Source organism: Haliotis rubra, unplaced genomic scaffold (assembly GCF_003918875.1).
Source record: "Haliotis rubra isolate DU_JTF1 unplaced genomic scaffold, ASM391887v1 Scf321, whole genome shotgun sequence".
NCBI lineage: Eukaryota > Metazoa > Mollusca > Gastropoda > Lepetellida > Haliotidae > Haliotis > Haliotis rubra.
In genome coordinates, this window is record NW_025766993.1 from 26,760 (window position 1) to 47,420 (window position 20,661).

At 39.6% G+C, this 20,661-nt stretch overlaps 1 protein-coding gene across 4 annotated transcripts in view; it reads right to left on the minus strand.

Moving 5' to 3' along the window:
- Positions 1-382: 382 nt before the first annotated feature.
- Positions 383-20,661, minus strand: part of LOC124283783 (glycine receptor subunit alpha-1-like) — a 71,826-nt gene continuing 51,547 nt past the window's right edge. For all 4 annotated transcript variants that reach the window (XM_046719804.1, XM_046719806.1, XM_046719805.1 and 1 more), the window contains 7 exons: positions 13,937-14,019; positions 8,622-8,689; positions 6,812-7,050; positions 5,128-5,210; positions 2,895-3,044; positions 1,535-1,929; positions 383-586 (listed from right to left, as the gene is read on the minus strand). In XM_046719804.1, coding sequence (XP_046575760.1) covers positions 410-586; positions 1,535-1,929; positions 2,895-3,044; positions 5,128-5,210; positions 6,812-7,050; positions 8,622-8,689; positions 13,937-14,019 — 1,195 coding nt within the window. In that variant the 3' untranslated portion in view covers positions 383-409. The remainder of the gene's footprint in view (positions 587-1,534; positions 1,930-2,894; positions 3,045-5,127; positions 5,211-6,811; positions 7,051-8,621; positions 8,690-13,936; positions 14,020-20,661) is intronic.

Consider the following 20,661-nt stretch of genomic DNA (forward strand, 5'->3'; position numbering starts at 1 on the left):
TTCAGATATAGTATATAGTTGGTATAGTCCAAATCACCACGGGAGTTTTGTCCAATAAGCTATTCCTTCACCTTCAAATACGCTTTATAGCTGGTATAGTCCAAATAACCACAGGATGCCCGTCCAATAAGCTAAGAATTCACCTTCAGATGTGCCATGTAGTTGGTATATACACAATATATTATCTTTCATGCAGTACATGTAGTACCCCGCATCTAGTTGCAATGTTTAAACCATACACATGGTATACAATTCCTTCTACTCCGTCACAAAATAAAGCATCACAACCCTTGTCACTGTTGTTTGTCAATGCATCAACAGGAATCATATTCTAACAGGAGTTTGTCGTTATTATGTTCCATTTGTCAAATAACCTGACCCTTGTCCACCATTGTCCACCAGTTCCATGTTATTCAACGTTGATGTAATACAGCCAGTACACCATTATGAACAATATGAATGCCACGGGGAAGCCGATTCTGGAAGCCACATCTAAGTACATGGCGTAGACTATCCCACGTTTGCCCGGCCGCTTTGTGCTATAGCTGTCTCGAGGTGTGCCGCCGCCGTCCAACGGTGAGGATTGCTGCAAGAGAAGACACACACTGATGTACGTATTCTGGTGGAAACAAATGCAGTAGCACATGCAAAGACGTGATTTCCAACTTCGGTCATTCGTTAGTAAAGGTTCCACTAAATCAGAATCACATGCTACCTGAGCGAGAACAGTATGTAAACATCTGAAGAGATAGAGACATGTGACAGCTGTGATTGGATGAAATAGTGTAAGATTTTTATGTTTTTCAACATCACATCCATCCAGTAATTAAAACTGACCACAATTTTAAGTATGTCTTGCGGTCATATTTATCACCATGATGTATGCTTATTGTGTGTACAGATATTTTCCAGTAGGTGACATTTGGTGCGGAACTTGGATTGATGTGTTCCGCTTCCTCTGCTAGGAAAATTAGCAGGATAAGTTAGCTGGAAATTGTGTTTTTATTGTAGTTTAAAGGCCAGACTACCCATGTATACATGGTTGTTCACAGCCTGGATGATTTTTAAAAATGTAACGTTACTATAGAAGTCTATGGGGAAAACATTTGGTGTTGTGTAACCTGAAGGTTTCACATTATCTGGATACCCACGAAGAACCGTTTTATAATTGGTCTTCGGCAACGCATGCTTATCGTAAGAGGCAACTAACGGGATAGGGTGGTCAGGCTCGCTGATTTCGTTGACACATATCATCGTATCCAAAATGTGTAGATAGATGCTCATGATGTTGAATACTGGATTGTCTTGTCCAGGCTCGAATATTTATAGACCGCTGCCCAGTGGTTAAAACGTTCGCTCGTCATGCAGAAGACCCCGGGTTCGATTCCCCTCATGGTTACGATGTGTGAAGCCCATTTCTGGTGTCCCCCGCCGTGATATTGCTGCAATATTGCTAAAAGCAGCGTAAAACTGAACTCACTCACTCAGAGCAGGATTTAACCCAACTCACATCCTAACAAGAAGCTACATTTACCTCTTTCAGCTGATCCCCTTTTTCCAAATCTCTAGGAATACTGAACACATTGCGTATCGTGAAACCAGAGAGGGTTTCCTTGCGGCTCAAGACGTTGACTATAGCAAACTCCAGCAGTGCGGCAAAAACAAACACCAGACAGGTGGACATCCACACGTCAATAGCTTTGGTGTATGACACGCGCGGAAGTGAGGCGTTGACCCCTGAACTTTGCGTTGTCATGGTGAGAACAGTAAGTACGCCCAATGAAATGCGGCCTGGAACTGAGTTGACGGTGAGCCAGAATGAGATCCAGGACAGCATGACGATAAGGATGCTGGGGATGTACATTTGGACGACGTAGTAGCCGATGTTGCGAGCGAGGAAGAAGTTTGCCTGGAGGCAACTGTGAACGCCTGTAAACAAAGACAAAACATTAACAGCATAAACAGAACTGATGAAAAAATACACAAACACTGTGAAAGCGTAATGGATTTCCTGTACACATGTGCGTAAAATGATAGTGATTTCAATGTTGAAAATATTAAAGTGTCAACATTTTGTTTTGGTAATAGGGGTGATTTTACCACATTCTTATGTAACAGAGTGAGGTAAAGACTTCACCGTATGGAGTGATCATATTGTTACATATCTTATAAGAGGAACACACTGCCTGCTCCAAGCGCTCTAAGGAAGTTTCCGAATATATATAATTGAAAGGTGTTCAGCTTTGTTAACCAGTTACAATTCTTGCTTATAGGACCACTCTACTTCTATAGAAGTATATCGCACATACGATGCCACGTCACTAGCCAAAATAACTCGATAGAAGTTCAACGTTTTTATTTTTCCTACCCACATACTCGATTCCCATCACAATATTTGACACGTATTCTTTGCGTTTTCTAGTAATATATGCGAAGAGGTATACCACCAAATTTTATTTTCTATAGTATACATCCATGTTGGATTCTGATTGGCTGAGCAATATTGTATAATTCCAGATGTACCCAGGTGACCTATTACCTATAATTCTGTTGTAACTTTGTCGACCGATAGTCGTGCTGTGGATCACCTGATTGTCTGGTCCAGACTAGATTATATACCGCCGACATATAGTTGGAATATTGCTGAGTGCAGTGTAAAACTGAACTCACTCACTCACTCACTCACTCACTCACTCCGCTGACATAGTTTCGTTTTGTAGGTTATCAGAAAGTCCCAATCCCAATCCCTCTAATCAGTGACATCCCACAGATTTTTCCTCGCCGATGCGTGTAATATGATTGGTTGGGTGTCTTTCGCTTCCATACTAGCGATCGAACTAGTTTCGGGTATTTATGAATATAGAATGGAGAAATGGTGTCGATGACATAATTACCTGTGCTCTGATGGTATTTCTTCCTGCATCTGTTGGCTTCGGATCCTGTCACTTCAAACTGAGGCAACTCCACGATGTCGTTAACAACAACGGGCTCGCTGTTAGACGAATTCATCCATTTAAGGTTGAGTTTGTCCTCGGCGTATCCGACTGCAAATATAAATGTTAGGTTGCATTATGACATTTTACCCACAGGCCCTCGCGTCTCTGCGAGGATTAAAGATTAAAATCAATAAAATTTTGAGATGACCCTCGACTCGAGATACTTCACAGTACAATAAGTCACGAAGCATTTCGTGTCGGCGGTTATCTCAATATGTTTTATTTCAATTTATTTTTTAACCTATAATCCTCGCAAAGACACGAGGGCCTGTGATTTTACCTGCATCTGACTCAATATTTACGTTGAGAGACCAGAGATACGAATAATAAATGAACGCAGTGTTAAGTGAAATGGTCCTTGTCCTCAACTGATAAGCAAAGCTCTGCAGCGGTATACTGGCGTATAGCAATAACCAACCCATAAACAAATATTAGTAGTTAAAATCAAATATCTAAAAACAATGATAAACTTTTAAACTGATAAACTGGCGATACTTGTAAACATAAGACTATCATTTCAGACAAGCCAAACAATGAGAGCAAGACTCACTCATACCCAGACCATAACTCCCTACTTCAACTGTACAACAGTTAATAATGATTATTGTTGAAAACATTCAAGATTTTTATCACACTTTGCAGTGCACTTTTCTTATAATCTGAGAAGCCATTACCGAATCCGAACATCCATTAAATGATTGTAAAGTTATTGGTTGAACAAATTTGAGTTCAAGAGTTTGTGATAATTCTCGATCAATCAAAAATATCAAAATACAATTTTGCACAACACCTCCTACAGATGTGGAGGGTAATCAACGGATTAGAAATCAATCTATTGAAATGTGTTCACATTTTTGTTTGAACTAAAATTCCCTTGGTTTCTTTTTAATTTCAAAATATGCAAACTGTCGCAACTCTTTCAAAAATAAGAAAATCGGAACCATACTTTCGATTCCCCACATGGGTACAATATGTGAAGCCCATTTCTGGTGTCCCCCGCCGTGATATTGCTAGAATATTGCTAAAAGCGGCGTAAAACCATACTCACTCACTGAAAACATTGTGACCATACTCCTCATGTTATCGGTTGAACAAAAATGTTTCCGGACGGTTCCTTGGTATAAGTACATACCCTCGACTTTTATAGGCTGGGGGTTTACAAGTGATAATCAGTCATAATAAAATCCTACAAAACGCTAAAATTGATTTGTCAAAGGAAGTAGGTCAATTTCAATGCATGGCTACACCAAATATCGCAATATGACAAACTGGATGTTATATTTGCGTAAGAAATGGACTTCACACATTGTACCCATGTGGGGAATCGAACCTGGGTCATCGGCGTGACGAGCGAACGCCTTAACCACCAGGCAGCGCCACTGTCACTGTTTTTTAGACTCAGTTACAATGTGCAATTATTGCATTACAGTGTACACGAGAACAGATCAAATGTTCTCGTTTGTGATATCCTAGGCTAGTTCGGCAAAATTGTATTGAAATAGAAAATGCAATATTCAGAGGCCCCAATGAAATATCCTGATGAATTTCTTTTAAGCACTGAGTCGCATTGTTTATAGGCATGCACAATCCCATGCGATTGAAAGAAAACAAAACAATTACATTAAAACCTAAAACCTTATCAGATTAAATGTTTCAATCAATTTCACTTTTTAAAACTTTTTTCTTATGTGTTTTTAACATAAACTGTATTTAGTCATAAATTGATGTCGAACCTAATCAAATTTACCCGTATAAAAAGAAAATCAATTAATTTCAATTATATTATTGCCAATCAATCAAATCAGCGAAAAAGTGACCACCGCAATCTAATGCCCGTCATTTGGTCAATTCGACAAACAGACAATCGGATGACGGCTCAAAGGATGACGGCCATAAGAGGCAGTATCATTCCGACCTCCCTCCCCAGGGTTACTCAAGGGCGTGACCAGCGTTTAATGATGCAACGATGCGTCCAGTGTTCATCATTTGCTAATCAATCACGAACGGGAGAGACCGTCTACAAATACAACCCCAAGGGGACCAAAGCAATTTCCCTTGCTCCCAGTAAACAGGTTCTCCTGAATGTATGCGATAATGGCGCGTGCGCAGGTGCTGCGATGACAATACTTACAGCTCATGATCTGGACCGAACACGACTGTTTGTCGAATGGATAGTACCGCAGGTTCATAGGGCAACTCAATGTCATCGATAACCTAAAATTAAACGAAAGAAAGATCATCAAAATCTATTCGAAGCTGATCTCACCGCTTCAACCTGAAGGCACTCTATTTGGCTGCAATAATACAGGAATTAAATTAATTTGGACCGGGGACATCTTCATGGGTTCATTGTATAGTCTCTCTTTGGGTCTCTTTCAAAAGGCATCTTGGGTCGTCGCAATACATTTAATTACGACAGCGTGAGAGAAATTACAGTCAGGATAGGGTATGATTTGGTGGATTCTCGAAAGGGTGTCAGCTCTTTGATCTGGTGGTGCTTAGATCTGGTAGCAAGGAAACACTGAATGACATCAAGAGTTGTACTGTGATGACCATCGTCTTACCAGAATGCTTGATGAGGGAGTGTGGGGGTGGAAGTGGGGCAACTGTTTGTGTGGGGAGACATATTCCGATGAGTTATTGAGTATGGGTTACTTGGCTTGTATAGTGATATTCCAATAAGCACCATCTGAAATTGTCTTCACTCATTCTGGATGGTGGGGAATCTACTGTCTTCGCTCTGTCCGTGTTTGAGGGAAATTCGGCGGGACTAGCAAACACTTTAAACACTTGAAAATCTCCACATTGCCCGTGAGGTACATGTGATGCAAAAATACCATTTTCCAAAATATAATTTCTTATTACAATACCCCCGTGAAGATCCGGGTTAGACTTGGTCTTAAGTAACCCATGCTTGTCGCAAGAGTCGACTAACGGGACCGGGTGGTCATGCTCGCTGACTTGGGTGACACATGTCTTCGAATCCCAGCTACGTATATCTATGCTCATGATGCTGATCACTGGATTGTCTAGTCCAGACTCGATTATTTACAGACTGCCGCCATATTGCTGATGTTATTAGATGTTGTATATGTGTAGAAATGGTGGAATGTCTTACATATACTGATAGTGCGTTGATGCCCATCGGGTTACATCCTGACATCATCATTTGAAATATTTGGTTTTAATAAAATCATTTAATATTGAGCAATAAATAAATGAACCCGACTCATGTGTTTGAAGCGTTCATAACATTTCAATTTCCCATACTGGGAGTCGAACCACGAATCTTCTGATACCATGTCGGACACCTTAAAACTACTAAATCGGTTAATACATACAGTAAACAGACAAAGAAAGTTCCATGTGACCAGCTAAGTGGCAGGTATATGCTCTTTATAATACTTTGTCAGCAACATGCAAGTGAACTTGATCCGTTTTAGAAATGATCCCCAGCAGCCCATGGTTGTCGTAAGAGGCGACTAACGCCACTAAATTCAAGCTCATTGACTTGGGTGACATGTCATCGCATCTCAACGCATGGATGCTCACTGTGTCAATCACTCTATGTCCAGTCCAGAATTGTTTATTTATAGCTATACGCAGAATGCCGCGATAAACAACAAACAATCAATGATCGCAAGGGAAACACCGTCATGAACACATAACGTACAATTCAAATCCTGGCACTTTCTCGTGTCTGAAAAGCAACAACATTTAACACTCAGCTACATGATCAGCAATGTGTACAGAAGGATCCCAGTGTACAAGGGCAGTTTTATGGTAGTCGTAAAACATGATGACGCGTTACTTACCTGGATATGTAGAGAATCAAACCGTCACGATACAATCGCATCATCTGATTGGCCATCATGACGTCATGGAAGCTTGCCTTTTTTTCGTTCGGGAAGAATATATCTGGCACCCATATCCTTTGAATACTTTGTGAGTCGAATTCGAGAAATGTAAGATTTCCAAATGAGGGACCAATGTTAAAGCTGACAAGACGTGTGTCCTTCCATTGTAGATGCAGTAAGACACTTAAGGTAAAGTCCTGCAACACAAGTGGAGATATACAATGAGTATATAATAGGTTTGCATATACAGTGAATCCTGGATGCATCGAACATTCCGCGGTTATTTCTGAGCTCGTTTATCTCAACACCCGTTAATCCGAACGATTTCACACGAAGTGCTATCGTTCGGCTTAACGGGGTTCGGATTAATGTCATAAAAGTGTTATTATCACCAAACAAAGATGTCCTTGAAACTGATATTCTTAGTCCCCTTTGTAATATTGCATAAAAAGGAAAACAGATCTCTATGATTAGGTGACGATTCACAATCGTTACAAAGTAAATGTTGTGGCTATCCTCGACAGTTTGAAATTTAATGAATTGGTTCAGATTTTCAGATTTAGTCTCGCATATTTGCGAAAGAAGAAATAGAATCGACTAACATGTCTTTGATAAGCGAACTAAACTTTACTCACTCAATTATTGTCATTATATTTTTTTTATACATAATTATTTACGCATCGTCAGAAACGTTTTGAACCCTGAGTCTAAATTACAGCAGTAATCTAAGCCTTTAAAAACAAGGAACGGTTCTCAGGTAAAATCCTTTACAAATAGATAACATTATCTTTCTTTGATTACAACAAAGTAGTATATGCGAGGAAGAAAACTCTCAAAAAGATCCGTGTAATATCATATCCAGAATACACGAGAAATATCAAAACATACCATCGATTTTCTTCTTACTTTATTGAGTGTTAAGGAATCTCCCTAAGATATAAACGCTGTTGGAAGTGTTAAGAAGAATTTATTAATATAACCGAGAGCTTGATACTTCTTCAGCATCCGTTTAATTTCTATCAAAGAAATGGTTTGATAAGGACCCTTTGGCCCAAATTATCTATACCAATATAAATTAAAAATCTTCAGGCAAGTTACCAGGAGCATATCCATATAAATAAATACAAGGCTTTGTTTGTGTAATAACATGAATATTTAAGACTTGTGATAACAAATGATATGGTAACGTGAAGCTAGAACATTTTAGGAAACACTTTAGGAACACTTCAGTATGAGAAGGTCTTTGACCCAACTGATACTCTCAGATAAACTAAGTTGGTTGGCTAGGTGGCTAGGTGGTTTGTTGTTTAACGCCGCACTCAGCAATACTTCAGCTATATGGCGGCGGTCTGTAAATAATCGAGTCTGGACCAGACAATCCGGTGATCAAGATTATGAGCATCCATCTGTGCAGTTGGGATACGATGACGTGTGTCAACAAAGTCAGCGAGCCTGACCACCCGATCCCGTTAGTCGCCTCTTACGACAAGCATGGGTTGCTGAAGATCAATTCTGACCCGGATCTTCACTGGTCAGATGTGCATGAAGACAGTACAAATACAAGTTTCGTGTCTCACTTGGTTCACGGGCCTTTTTTCTGTTGAAATTGGAAACTTCTCTTTAATTTTTCAAACCATTCTTATTTAAATTTGTGAGATTTATACACTGAAGTGTAGGAAGTAACATCTGGGCATGTCGTATGATATGCCAGTGTGTATCTATACTACTTCAACACTATATACCAGTAACTTTCAGGATTGCCACATACCATATTTGCTTCGTTGATGGAGTCAATGCTATCCACGTATAACATAACCTCGATATCTGTTGCCGTTTCTGAAAACAATAAAATATAAATGAGTATGATGATAAACAACAAAAAATAACCATAGCAACAACAAACATGCGGTCTGCTATTTGGCGCAAAACTCAGTGCTCAGTGCGCATAGCCTTATACATATGAGCCCGGTCAACGATTTTGTGTGCATTCAAATTGCATTCTCGTCTCCTTGGAGAGAATAAAACCCAAGCTGCCCGTTATCGAGTGGTGAAGTTCTTTAATTACTATGAAACCATTTAGATTTGTATGTAACAGGAATATAAAGTCTGTGTATACAAAAATGCCAGAGGATGTTTATGTTCGAGAAACTCATGTTTTGTCCAGTTGCGCATTATACTTTACGTACCATGGGGCTTATAAATAGATTGTTATAATCTAAATGCGAAAAGTCTCCGACAGAGAAACAGGACCACTCTGTCTACTGAAACAGATACCACTGGGCGAAAAACGCGAAACAGCGGTGAAAACCATATCAGTGGATCCCTTAATGTCAGTGATGACACCAGTGTTATGAATGAACATTGTATAGCCATAGTGTCTATGTCAATGCAGCTCAAAGATAAATGACAATATATTAAAAAAATATAAAATATGTACTTTACCTCATTGCGTCATGAAAAGTGTCACTGGTGTGTGAATGAGAGAAAGAGAATCTGTGTGTCTGTGTGTGTGCCTTAAGCCATTCCAGCATTGTCAGGGTACACCAGAAATGGAAACTACGCTGAGAGTCGAACACGGGCCTTAGGCGTGACGAGCGAACACTTTAAACCCCTAGATATCAATGAGATATTTACCCTTATATCAATGAGACAGAAATCAAACCATTCATAAACACGACCGGATATCTTAATTCAAGATACGTTAACTGCATTATTGCATCATGCCTCATCAATAACAGAAAACAGAGGCAATGACGATCCTCAAATATGACTTTTACTTGGACTCTAATGATTTAACAACTAAATGTGGGCTGCAAGATAAATGTACCTGTATTGAAATACCAGTTAATTACAAAAGGTGTTTCACCTGTATATACACGTAATTTGAATATGACTAAGGCAACTTCTTTTTGCTCGATTGCGTCGCCTTTTCTAATTTGAAGAATAATACTTTGCTGTGAAAGTATGATAACCTTCTCCATCGTTTTGTGCATGAGTACATTGGGAAGATCTAGAAAAGGTTGACAGGGAAATCTCATTAACAAGAATTCCCTATCGGGCCAACATATATGGTTAAATGTCGGAAGTAGCACGGACTGGCCAGTCATCTTTGTTGCGACGCTTGGGTACGCCTGAAACCTATGATTGTGGGTTCGAATCCCTGTTTGCCCCGACAATGCTTCCAAGTATGTCAACACCATACATGTGCTCGTGGATTTCACCAAAGTGATAATCGCCATGCATCACTTCGGGCTTTCATCCGACCTCAAGCTGATACACCTTGATATGACTTGAATATTGTTCAAAGCAGTAACTCACTCACTGACTCTAATACCAGCATCCGTTGTTCTCCAAAGTTATACAGTTATATTCATTTTTTGTAAAGGATTCGAATTAATGTGGTTTCGCTTTATGAAATGACACATTGATCTGGAAACAACGCGAAAGCGAATCAAAATTTTTTGACTCGGCACTGGAAATCCCATTATCATACGAAAATATACGAATGCATACATGTCCAATAGTACTATCAGCCAGACGTTCAAGAAACGTACAAAAACAGTTTCAACTGCACCTTATTATATTTGATTTCCTTAAAGGCTAGCTTGTTCTTACACATTACCCATAATATCACAAAATAATTGCACTCAAAGCACTCAAAATCCATAGTACGAAATTAGAAGGAATGCGTGCACTTCAAATCCATCCACGTGAGTTCTAATGTAACACCGCCAGGCAATAAAAAACATCAGCAACATTAATTGGTCGAAAAATTTGAACAATTGAAACAACTAGGTGCAGTTTGAGTAAAATATGCTAACGTAATGGTACATTTCTTCTCAAGAGCTCCAGATCGTACAAGACACTCGGCGGCCCAAAGGAATTCAGTTGGATGGCAACCAACATCAGGGCTCTACTGAAGGATTGATGGGAGGAACTGTGTAAATTTCATGAAGGATTCCAGATGCCTGTAATTGCTACACTATTCAAAAAAGGATATCAGCTTCATTTTTTACTGTCAGAATGATGTATAACATCAGGGATCAGTATCCTATTATACAAGAAACATTGACACCCGTGGAAGAAATACTGATATGTGTCAATACAAACCGATCAAATCCGTATTTACGGTACCTTCTGACGTATTGATATCCAATGTTGCATCAATTACGCCTTTAAGATGAATAAGGATCAGCATTATTAGCCGTGTGGGTCGCGTCGACATGAATAACGCCACCGGATGTACCTCTGATTTATGTACGTGGCTGTTTACCATGTAGAAAGCCTGAACTAGCAGATGTTGTTTGAGTCAGAATGCCGCACTGCCTTTCTATGTTAATGAATGTAAAGATCTAGTGGCCTTTGTCTTGTTTATTATTACGTATTTTGAGCTGACATGTTTGTTGCTGATGGCCTAGAGTCCTTTAGAATATAGATGAAGCTGTTCAGAAACGTGTACTGTAAGCGTTAACGTATTCAAGACGTGTATGTGGGTGAATATTCCAAAGTTGTATATGGGTGAATATCCCACAGTTGTATGTGGGTGAATATCCAACAGTTGTATATGGGTGAATATCCCACAGTTGTATGTTGGTGAATATTCCACAGCTGTACGTGGGTGAATATTCTACAGTTGTATGTGGGTGAATATCCCACAGCTGTAAGTGGGTGAATATCCCACAGTTGTATGTGGGTGAATATCCCACAGTTGTATGTTGGTGAATATCCCACAGTTGTACGTGGGTGAATATCCCACTGTTGTTTGTGGGTGAATAATCCACAGCTGTATGTGGGTGAATATCCCACAGTTGTATGTTGGTGAATATCCCACAGCTGTACGTGGGTGAATATTCCAGAGCTGCATATGGGTGAATATTCCACAGTTGCATGTTGGTGAATATCCCACAGTTGTATGTTGGTGAATATCCCACAGCTGTATGTGGGTGAATATCCCACAGTTGTATGTAGGTGAATATTCTACAGTTGGATATTAGTGAATATTCCACAGTTGTATGTGGGTGAATTTAGTTAAAAGGGAGCGATCGGCAATATTACATATAATTATGGTTTTCCTGTATATAATCGTAAACTGGTTGGATAAACTTGTGCTTGATAGCATGAACAACGTCTTGCGATAGGGTTTTATAAAAGGCAGGCAACACCAGACAATATAGCCGTCACGAACGATGATGAGAGATGAGAGTCACCGGTTAAAAGTAAGACTTGCTCGTAACTGGATCTGGAACCTATGGCAGAAATAACATAACGGTTATCTTCGCGGTAGTTAAATCCTGTGGTGATTCAGTGTGAAAATGTCCTCCGCATGTCCACCATAAACGTTTTGAAAGCCTGAAGCCTTGAATGCTGTAATCCCGATCAAACAAGTTGTGTCTATTGACAGACTATAAAATCTCCGCCCAGCAGGGTACTGGATAATTGCCTGATAAGGCGGGTAATTCGGAATTAACGCTCCTGCTATACATAACTGTAAATGAACGAAATCATCCTTATTACTTACCGCCCTTCTGTTTGTTTGACATACACCCCACTCCGTACTGCTCAAAGCAATTCAAACAAGATCTGCGGTCTTAAACGCCGGTTTACAAAAACATTAAACATTTCATTTTACGATGGATCAGCAAAGATAAATTTAAATTACCAATAACATGATTTATTAACATTAATAAATTATGCAATCATAAAAAGCATCGTATAAGACAGCTGGTTGACATGCGTTATTTGTCACCCCAATTTCAAAGTTCTTAAGAAAACATTCAGTATTTTGCTGATTAATTAAGATAATTTTGACAGCATGGTTCCTACAAGCCTCTAAAAGAAACAAAAAATTAGGAGATGTATTTTACAGGTGAGTGAACATGACCACAGCTGGTCGGAATGAAATCCCCGAGAATAAATGCAATTTCAAACATTTGGAGTACTTCGCAACCTCACTTACAGGCCGTGTGGCATGTGCGTTATTTACCAATCTCCACTGACCCCAGGTGCCCGTGAGCATGCACCAAGTACTAATGCCAGAGCTTAATAAGTTAAGGCAACATTCGTCCAAACACTGTATCATCACGCGGATCTAAAACACCGGCTTACGGCGAACTGCATTTCAATGACCTCAACATTAAAGACTACTGCTCCACTATGCCCAATCAACTGTATAAACATCTATCTCCTGTCTAAACTACACCCTTTGATTTGCACATCTCTGGCTTCCACGCCTTTCCTAACAGGCTTTATCAGCTTACTACCAAGTCAATTATATAAATTATGTTGTTTTCTTTGCTACATTCAGCATATATCCATCCCCGACAACCTCACTTTACACTTCTGCTTGACGCCGGTACAAGAATCTGTACAGAAAGGTCGCACTCACGAATATATGAAGTTATGTGTATACAGGTTTGACAATCTTGCACTTCCAACTTCTAAAATCCCGCTAAAAGAAGTTACATTATTGGAAATGGTGTCATCAGTGGGCCATTTTAAATATTGTTAAGAGGAATATTTTGTCTTAATATTAATATATTAATATGAATATATTATGAATACTCAGGAATGTTGGCGCAACAAACATATCCATATGTCTTTGCGATTTTATCTTAAAAGCGGTACACTGTTAAAATGAAAGCAACCTCGATCGACTTTTTAAGTGAAGTGCCTGTTATCGCACTAGATCCTGTGATGATCAACTTATATGCATGGGTAAAAATTCAGAGGTTACGTGGTGAAGCCAGGTTGTCCGAAACCCTTTTACAAACATTCCTTTATATAATTTGCATGTGACGTAGTTGAAACTTAAAGGCCTGGAAGTACGTACGAGTGCAATTCCAGGAAGAATCATTGCCTAGGAAACATCAGAGCCCTTTGCTCTGGTACTTGTTAAATCTATTTTGGAACTGAATCGGGGGGATTATGGCAGCCCGGTAACGCAAGGTGTTATAGCCGTGTTCCCACACACTACAGCCTTTCAGGCACGTTGATAACATCAACGCAGAGATAGAAACAGAAGAACTGGAAGGGTCTGGTGTTAGAGACAGATGCCTGCTGGTGTTGAATGCAACAGGCGGTTACCTGAGTTATAGTTTGGGGGCGTGTTCTTGACATCCTGGTCACCTGTCTTGGCGGTATTCAGAAGTAGTTCCAAAAGTTGAGATCTGAAAAATAGCAATGACAATTGTTGGGAATATGTGACACTCAAGCATCAAACACAGACAGAAAACTAGGGCATAATCCAAACGTTTTAAACATTTCGGAGGCGGCACGGATGGGTTGTGCGACTTGGGCACCGCAATTTGCTGTTCAGGGTGTTGTTGTACACAACAACCTTAGCGCAAAGACTAGTTTAAGTCTATGTTAAAATATTGGAGTTACGGTCACCTTAGCGCAAAGAAAAGCTTAAGTCTATGTTAAAATATTGGAGTTACGGTCACCTTAGCGCAAAGACTAGCTTAAGTCTATGTTAAAATATTGGAGTTACGGTCACCTTAGCGCAAAGACTAGCTTAAGTCTATGTTAAAATATTGGAGTTACGGTCACCTTAGCGCAAAGACTACCTTAAGTCTATGTTAAAATATTGGAGTTACGGTCACCTTAGCGCAAAGACTAGCTTAAGTCTATGTTAAAATATTGGAGTTACTGTCGCCTTAGCGCAAAGACTAGCTTAAGTCTATGTTAAAATATTGGAGTAACTGTCGCCTTAGCGCAAAGACTAGCTTAAGTCTATGTTAAAATATTGGAGTTGCTGTCGCCTTAGGGCAAAGACTAGCTTAAGTTTATGTTAAAATATTGGAGTTACGGTCACCTTAGCGCAAAGACTAGCTTAAGTCTATGTTAAAATATTGGAGTTACTGTCGCCTTAGCGCAAAGACTAGCTTAAGTCTATGTTAAAATATTGGAGTTACTGTCGCCTTAGCGCAAACACTAGCTTAAGTCTATGTTAAAATATATTAGTTACTGTCGCCTTAGCGCAAACACTAGCTTAAGTCTATGTTAAAATATTGGAGTTACGGTCACCTTAGCGCAAAGACTAGCTTAAGTCTATGTTAAAATATTGGAGTTACTGTCGCCTTAGCGCAAAGACTAGCTTAAGTCTATGTTAAAATATTGGAGTTACTGTCGCCTTAGCGCAAAGACTAGCTTAAGTCTATGTTAAAATATTGGAGTTACTGTCGCCTTAGCGCAAAGACTAGCTTAAGTCTATGTTAAAATATTGGAGTTACTGTCGCCTTAGCGCAAAGACTAGCTTAAGTCTATGTTAAAATATTGGAGTTACTGTCGCCTTAGCGCAAACACTAGCTTAAGTCTATGTTAAAATATTGGAGTTACTGTCGCCTTAGCGCAAAGACTAGCTTAAGTCTATGTTAAAATATTGGAGTTACTGTCGCCTTAGCGCAAAAGACTAGCCAAGTCTATGTTAAAATATTGGAGTTACTGTCGCCTTTAGCGCAAAGACTAGCCAAGTCTATGTTAAAATATTGGAGTTATGGTCACCTTAGCGCAAAGACTAGCTTTAAGTCTATGTTAAAATATTGGAGTAACTGTCGCCTTAGCGCAAAGACTAGCTTAAGTCTATGTTAAAATATTGGAGTTACTGTCGCCTTAGCGCAAACACTAGCTTAAGTCTATGTTAAAATATTGGAGTTACTGTCGCCTTAGCGCAAAGACTAGCTTAAGTCTATGTTAAAATATTGGAGTTACGGTCACCTTAGCGCAAAGACTAGCTTAAGTCTATGTTAAAATATTGGAGTTAAGGTCACCTTAGCGCTATGATCTCTTTGAACAATGGCACGCATATCTATGTTCTTAAGAGACGACTAATCAATGGGATCGGGTGGTCAGGCTCTCTGACTTGGATGACACATGTCATCGACAAATACTTGATCCCCATGTTGTTGGTCACTGGATTGTCTGGTTCAGACTCGAATATTTACAAACCGCCGCCATATAGGTGGAATATTGCTGAGTGCGGCGTTAAACAAACAAAATCAGATCTGTGTCCTAGTGGCACACAAGAAACCTATGATTATGGGTTCGAATCCTTGTTTCCCCCGATTATGTTTCTAGGTTTGTCAGTACCGTTCTTGCGGGTTACAGCAAAATAATAAACGTACATGACACACCAACGTAACAGTAACACTGCTGATAGCTCACTCAAACCACCAGTATACTCTAACTCAGTCCTTTCTCTCTCATCAAGCTGAAACCCCGTGATATAACTGGAATACTGCTCCCTCCCTCACTCCGGTCTAGTCCCGTCTTACGATGCCACATGTACATTTGTAGGTATAAGTTAGGTGGATGTAAGTGTTGTTTTCTCATTAACTGTGGCAGTGGGTAGTCTATAGGTTACAGCCTTCGCCCATCATGCTTCGTTTCGTGTTCAATTCCCCATCTGGGTATACTGTATGTGAACTCCCTTCAAGGGTTCTTCCGCTGTACTATGGAATCGATAACCCTCTCGGCTACTCAATTTCTAATCAGCAAAGTTTGGCGAAATGTTACTACTTCAATAATCGCCCAACACTTTCTACAAAAATGGTTACATACCTATATTCCTCCTTATTGTTCGCGAAACATTCCTAATGTTCAAATACGTATCAGAGATGATCGGATACATGACGGAATATAATGTAATTGATGTATGTACTTTACAAGATGAACAATTATAATATATACTGTTATAATAAAATCAAATCTAAACATTTTTCATAAAGTTAATTGCCATCACGGAAACTGACGTTACAATAACGTCGCTTTCAGCGAAGCCGATTAGATCGTAATAATTGAAAAAAGACAAATATAGTAGATTTTGATGAACTTGATCAAAAGCTGATTTATCAGGTCGATCATTAATATGGTATGAATGGTTCTGATAAAAGGACGGCTCTGAGTCTCGTGAGAATGTGACCATGTAATCACGCCATCTGTTTACGGCGTTCAGAATGACCTTTTTTGAACTCATTACTCAACGTGAGGCCGCAGAGAATACGAAGTCACTAGGAATGCATAGATAAGCGATGACCATGAAAGGGAAATTGATGCGTAAACTCATAAAAGGAAGAGGTAAAACGATTTGATTAAGGTGGGATAAAAAGCTCTCCCTCCAACTGACGTTGAATATACGTCACTTAGCCTCACTGGGACATAGCGTTTTTATGAATGTTTTGCAGACAAGTCCACGTTACTATCTGGTACTTCATCTGATTTCAAATCTTTCTTTGATTTATGCCTATATAACTGTCACCAATGCTAGCAACAATATACCGTTACCAATTATTTATCCATATATAGTGACTACGTTTATAAATAACCTCTGGATATAACGAACTGTTCCGGACACTTGCTGTATACTTCAATCACAATGTGTATAACGAACTACGGTTCTTTCGAACTAAATTTTGCGGTCCCCTTGAGTTTGTAGTAACCATAGTTAACTGCATGTACAGGTCTTTTTAAATACGATTTTTTCGTTTCTGTAAATATGTAAATAAATTAGACCCAATATCATTTTCGTAATTCAAACGAATCTCAAAAGGGCATTACAAAATATCATCAGTTCATATATCACTTATCAGAAACATTTAAATACAGAAATGACGCTTCACTCTAATCTAAATGTAGATTATCAGCAACTAAATCACCGACTTCTTGCCTCCTTTCTGCAATAGAATTTTAGGTACTTTAATTTCACCTGAATTACATGGCACAAAATGCACATGCAGTTCAGTTTTTTCAAATGAGGTGAGATGTTTTTCTCATCTGTAGCTTTTGTACTACATGAAATGTCCGAGCAACATGTCGCACTGTATTTATGTTCATGCAATTTTATTCATGTCAACTTTCACTATGTAATTTAAATCTGAACAAATATTTTGTAATTTTGAAGGCGTATTTTAAGCCAGTGTATACTTTCAAGCAATATGTACATAGTCAGTACTGTTCTGATCCAAACATAACGTCCACATCTTTGGCTATATTGACCAGACAAGCATTTGCCAATCTTAACGAATTGGCTTGTCTAGATGAGAAAATGGAATGAGTACTGTAGTTACCCTTTGGACAGCACCCTTTGCTCGTTTTCCCTCTACGACCACACATGGAAGACAGACATTATCCACAAGTATGATATAGATGATGAAAATGAGAAACGAATGCCTGCCAGGATGCGGGTCAGGTCTCAGATCTTGCCCCGGACATAGATGAGGCGTTGATCGTGGAAAGAGCTATAACTCAGCCGTCGATTGGACATTTGTCACATCAAATCGACATCGCTTACTGCTGCAGTAATACGAAAAGCCGCCGTCTTAGACGCTGCTGGCAGTGAGGATGAGCTCTGATATCTGTGTTGCTCTTTAGTTACGTTGCATCGTGTTAGGGGCGGTGGGTTGGCCTAGTGGTTAGAGCGTTCGCTCGTCACGCTGAAGACTCGGGTTCGATTCCCCATATGGGTACAATGTGTGAAGCCCATTTCTGGTGTCCTCCGCCGTGATATTGCTGGAATGTTGTTGAAAGCGACGTAAATACAAACTCACTCACCCACTCATTTGTTTGTTCTTTAGCGCTGGCGGTCTGTATGTAATCGCGTCTGGACTAGACAATCCTGCGATCAACAGCATGAGCATCAATCTACGCAATTGGGATAGGGTGACATGTGTCAACCAAGTCAGCGAGCCTGACCACCCGATCCCTTTAGTCGCCTCTTACAACAAGCATGGGTTGCTGAAGGTCCATTCTAACCCGATGTTCACGAGTTGATGGTTTCTGTGTCACATGGAGGGTATGGTGCAAACAAACCTTGTAAAACAAATACTACTAGCAAATCTTGGATTTGAACCATGGTCATAATTCTCTGGCATAGGCAACCCTGTATAGTTGACCCCTGAGACGACCTCACCCCGTGTACGTCGGAACCACGGCAATCATCCGATGGTACACAAAACCTCAAGAGGGATAAACGAAAAAGTATATTTTTATGAAGAGAGGTGTGATTGAAGACTGAACAGGCGCATATCTCATTATGTTATTGTAAAGAAGATATTTAAGCCCAACGCTGAAATCTTAAGCTAAACACCAGATGTGGCAAAAATGTTTGGACGTTTCCCGTTTGTATACACATTGTAGCCCTCGGGATATCAGCTCAGATTGGTTTTAAAGTGAACAGAGTACATACAAAATGTGAGATAACATCTAATTGAATTCGTGTTTTTTGGCGAGATAGTTAGTTCACAAAGTCATGAACTGAGCTACACGTGTGTTATATACGCTTGCGGATGTGTACTGAGAATGAAAGGATCAAATTGGAGCGGAAACTGTCTTTTGCAGGTGCAATTTATACACAAACGCGTAATTGTTCAAACTTCCTGTGATAAGGATTTTCATCAGCACGGAATATTGCCATGAGGGATCTGTTCTGTTCAAAGTCAATAGTCACAAATACATACAGAGGCAAGTCAAGTAATCATCTGAAACCACACGAGAACGTATAGTATAAGTCAAAATGGAGTAAATGCACCCGTCATCCTTTTTTTGTCACTGACGTATCCAATTTGGAAATGACTTCCACCTATCTACCATAACCTTCACTGGAACCTTGAATGTTAAAAATCCGATCAAACGTTTGAGGAAAAGTCGCAATACGGTCTTTTAAATCTTCGCGAAAAAAACTTCTTGACTGTACCTTGTCTGTAGTTGTGAAATTGGGCTACTGGAATTATACTCGACATAAAGGGAAAGTTGACTATTGGGCAGTTGAAGACTTGTCATTATGTCTTGAGGACAGGTTTTGTGTGTGTGTGTGTGTTTTCCATCAAACTGAATCTTTATGGATAGCTATAGTTGTGATGACAGATGGGCTAAAGCAAAATCAAATATACTGATACGTGATGATGACAGATTTCTTCCACAGTTCACATATAGCATGAGTTATTTGGTAAAACGTCATGTAGTCCTGCGTACATAGGGTGGTTATGTTGTACGAAGCCTTGTCTGTGGAAACTTGACGCATTTCATGCGAGGCACCAAACTTTGGACGAGAGCTGGCTGGGATAGAGTGCGTGAAATTCAATTATGCTTCCTCTTTTTCAATCTTTGACATCCTGACAAAGCCCACTCTTGAAGACATTCCAAGGGTTCTTTAATTCTGTTGGCGTATGCATTGTCATTGCATCGACTGCATCCATAATTATTTTAAACTCCACGAGATAACAGGCTATACACGACATGTTGGTTCAAATCGGTTACTGGTCGATGAATACTGGTAACTAACGATCGTTCAAATTGTGAACAACAGAAAAATGACCTGTTATAATACGAAATTTGAAATATTGTGGGGCATTCAGGAAAACCACTTATACTTACGCTTAAAGTTTGGAAAATGTTTCAACGCATAATGAAGAACACTACACTTTTGTGCTATCTGTCTGTTTGTAGAGCCCATCCAAAAGCAAAGGATGATCACGAGTATAACCAATTGTTCTTGAAGGAGAGGCTTCAATGGTATCATCTACCCCTCGTCGTCACCTTGTCGTCAGGGCGACAGAATATTTTCCAAATAAGAATTAAACCAATTCCACTACCCTATTCACTACAAAAGCTGCAAATCCATCGCATTTGCCATTCCTTTGCTCACATATTACTCGCACTGTATATACGATCAATTTGACACACACCAGCCAAAATTCACCCCCACAACTCTTCACATTTACATGCTTTTAGGTTTGTGCTATACATGTAGGTACGTGTGTCATTTCTTTCAGAACCGGTGCTGCTGGGTGCTAGCTACATATTGTGGCCAAGGA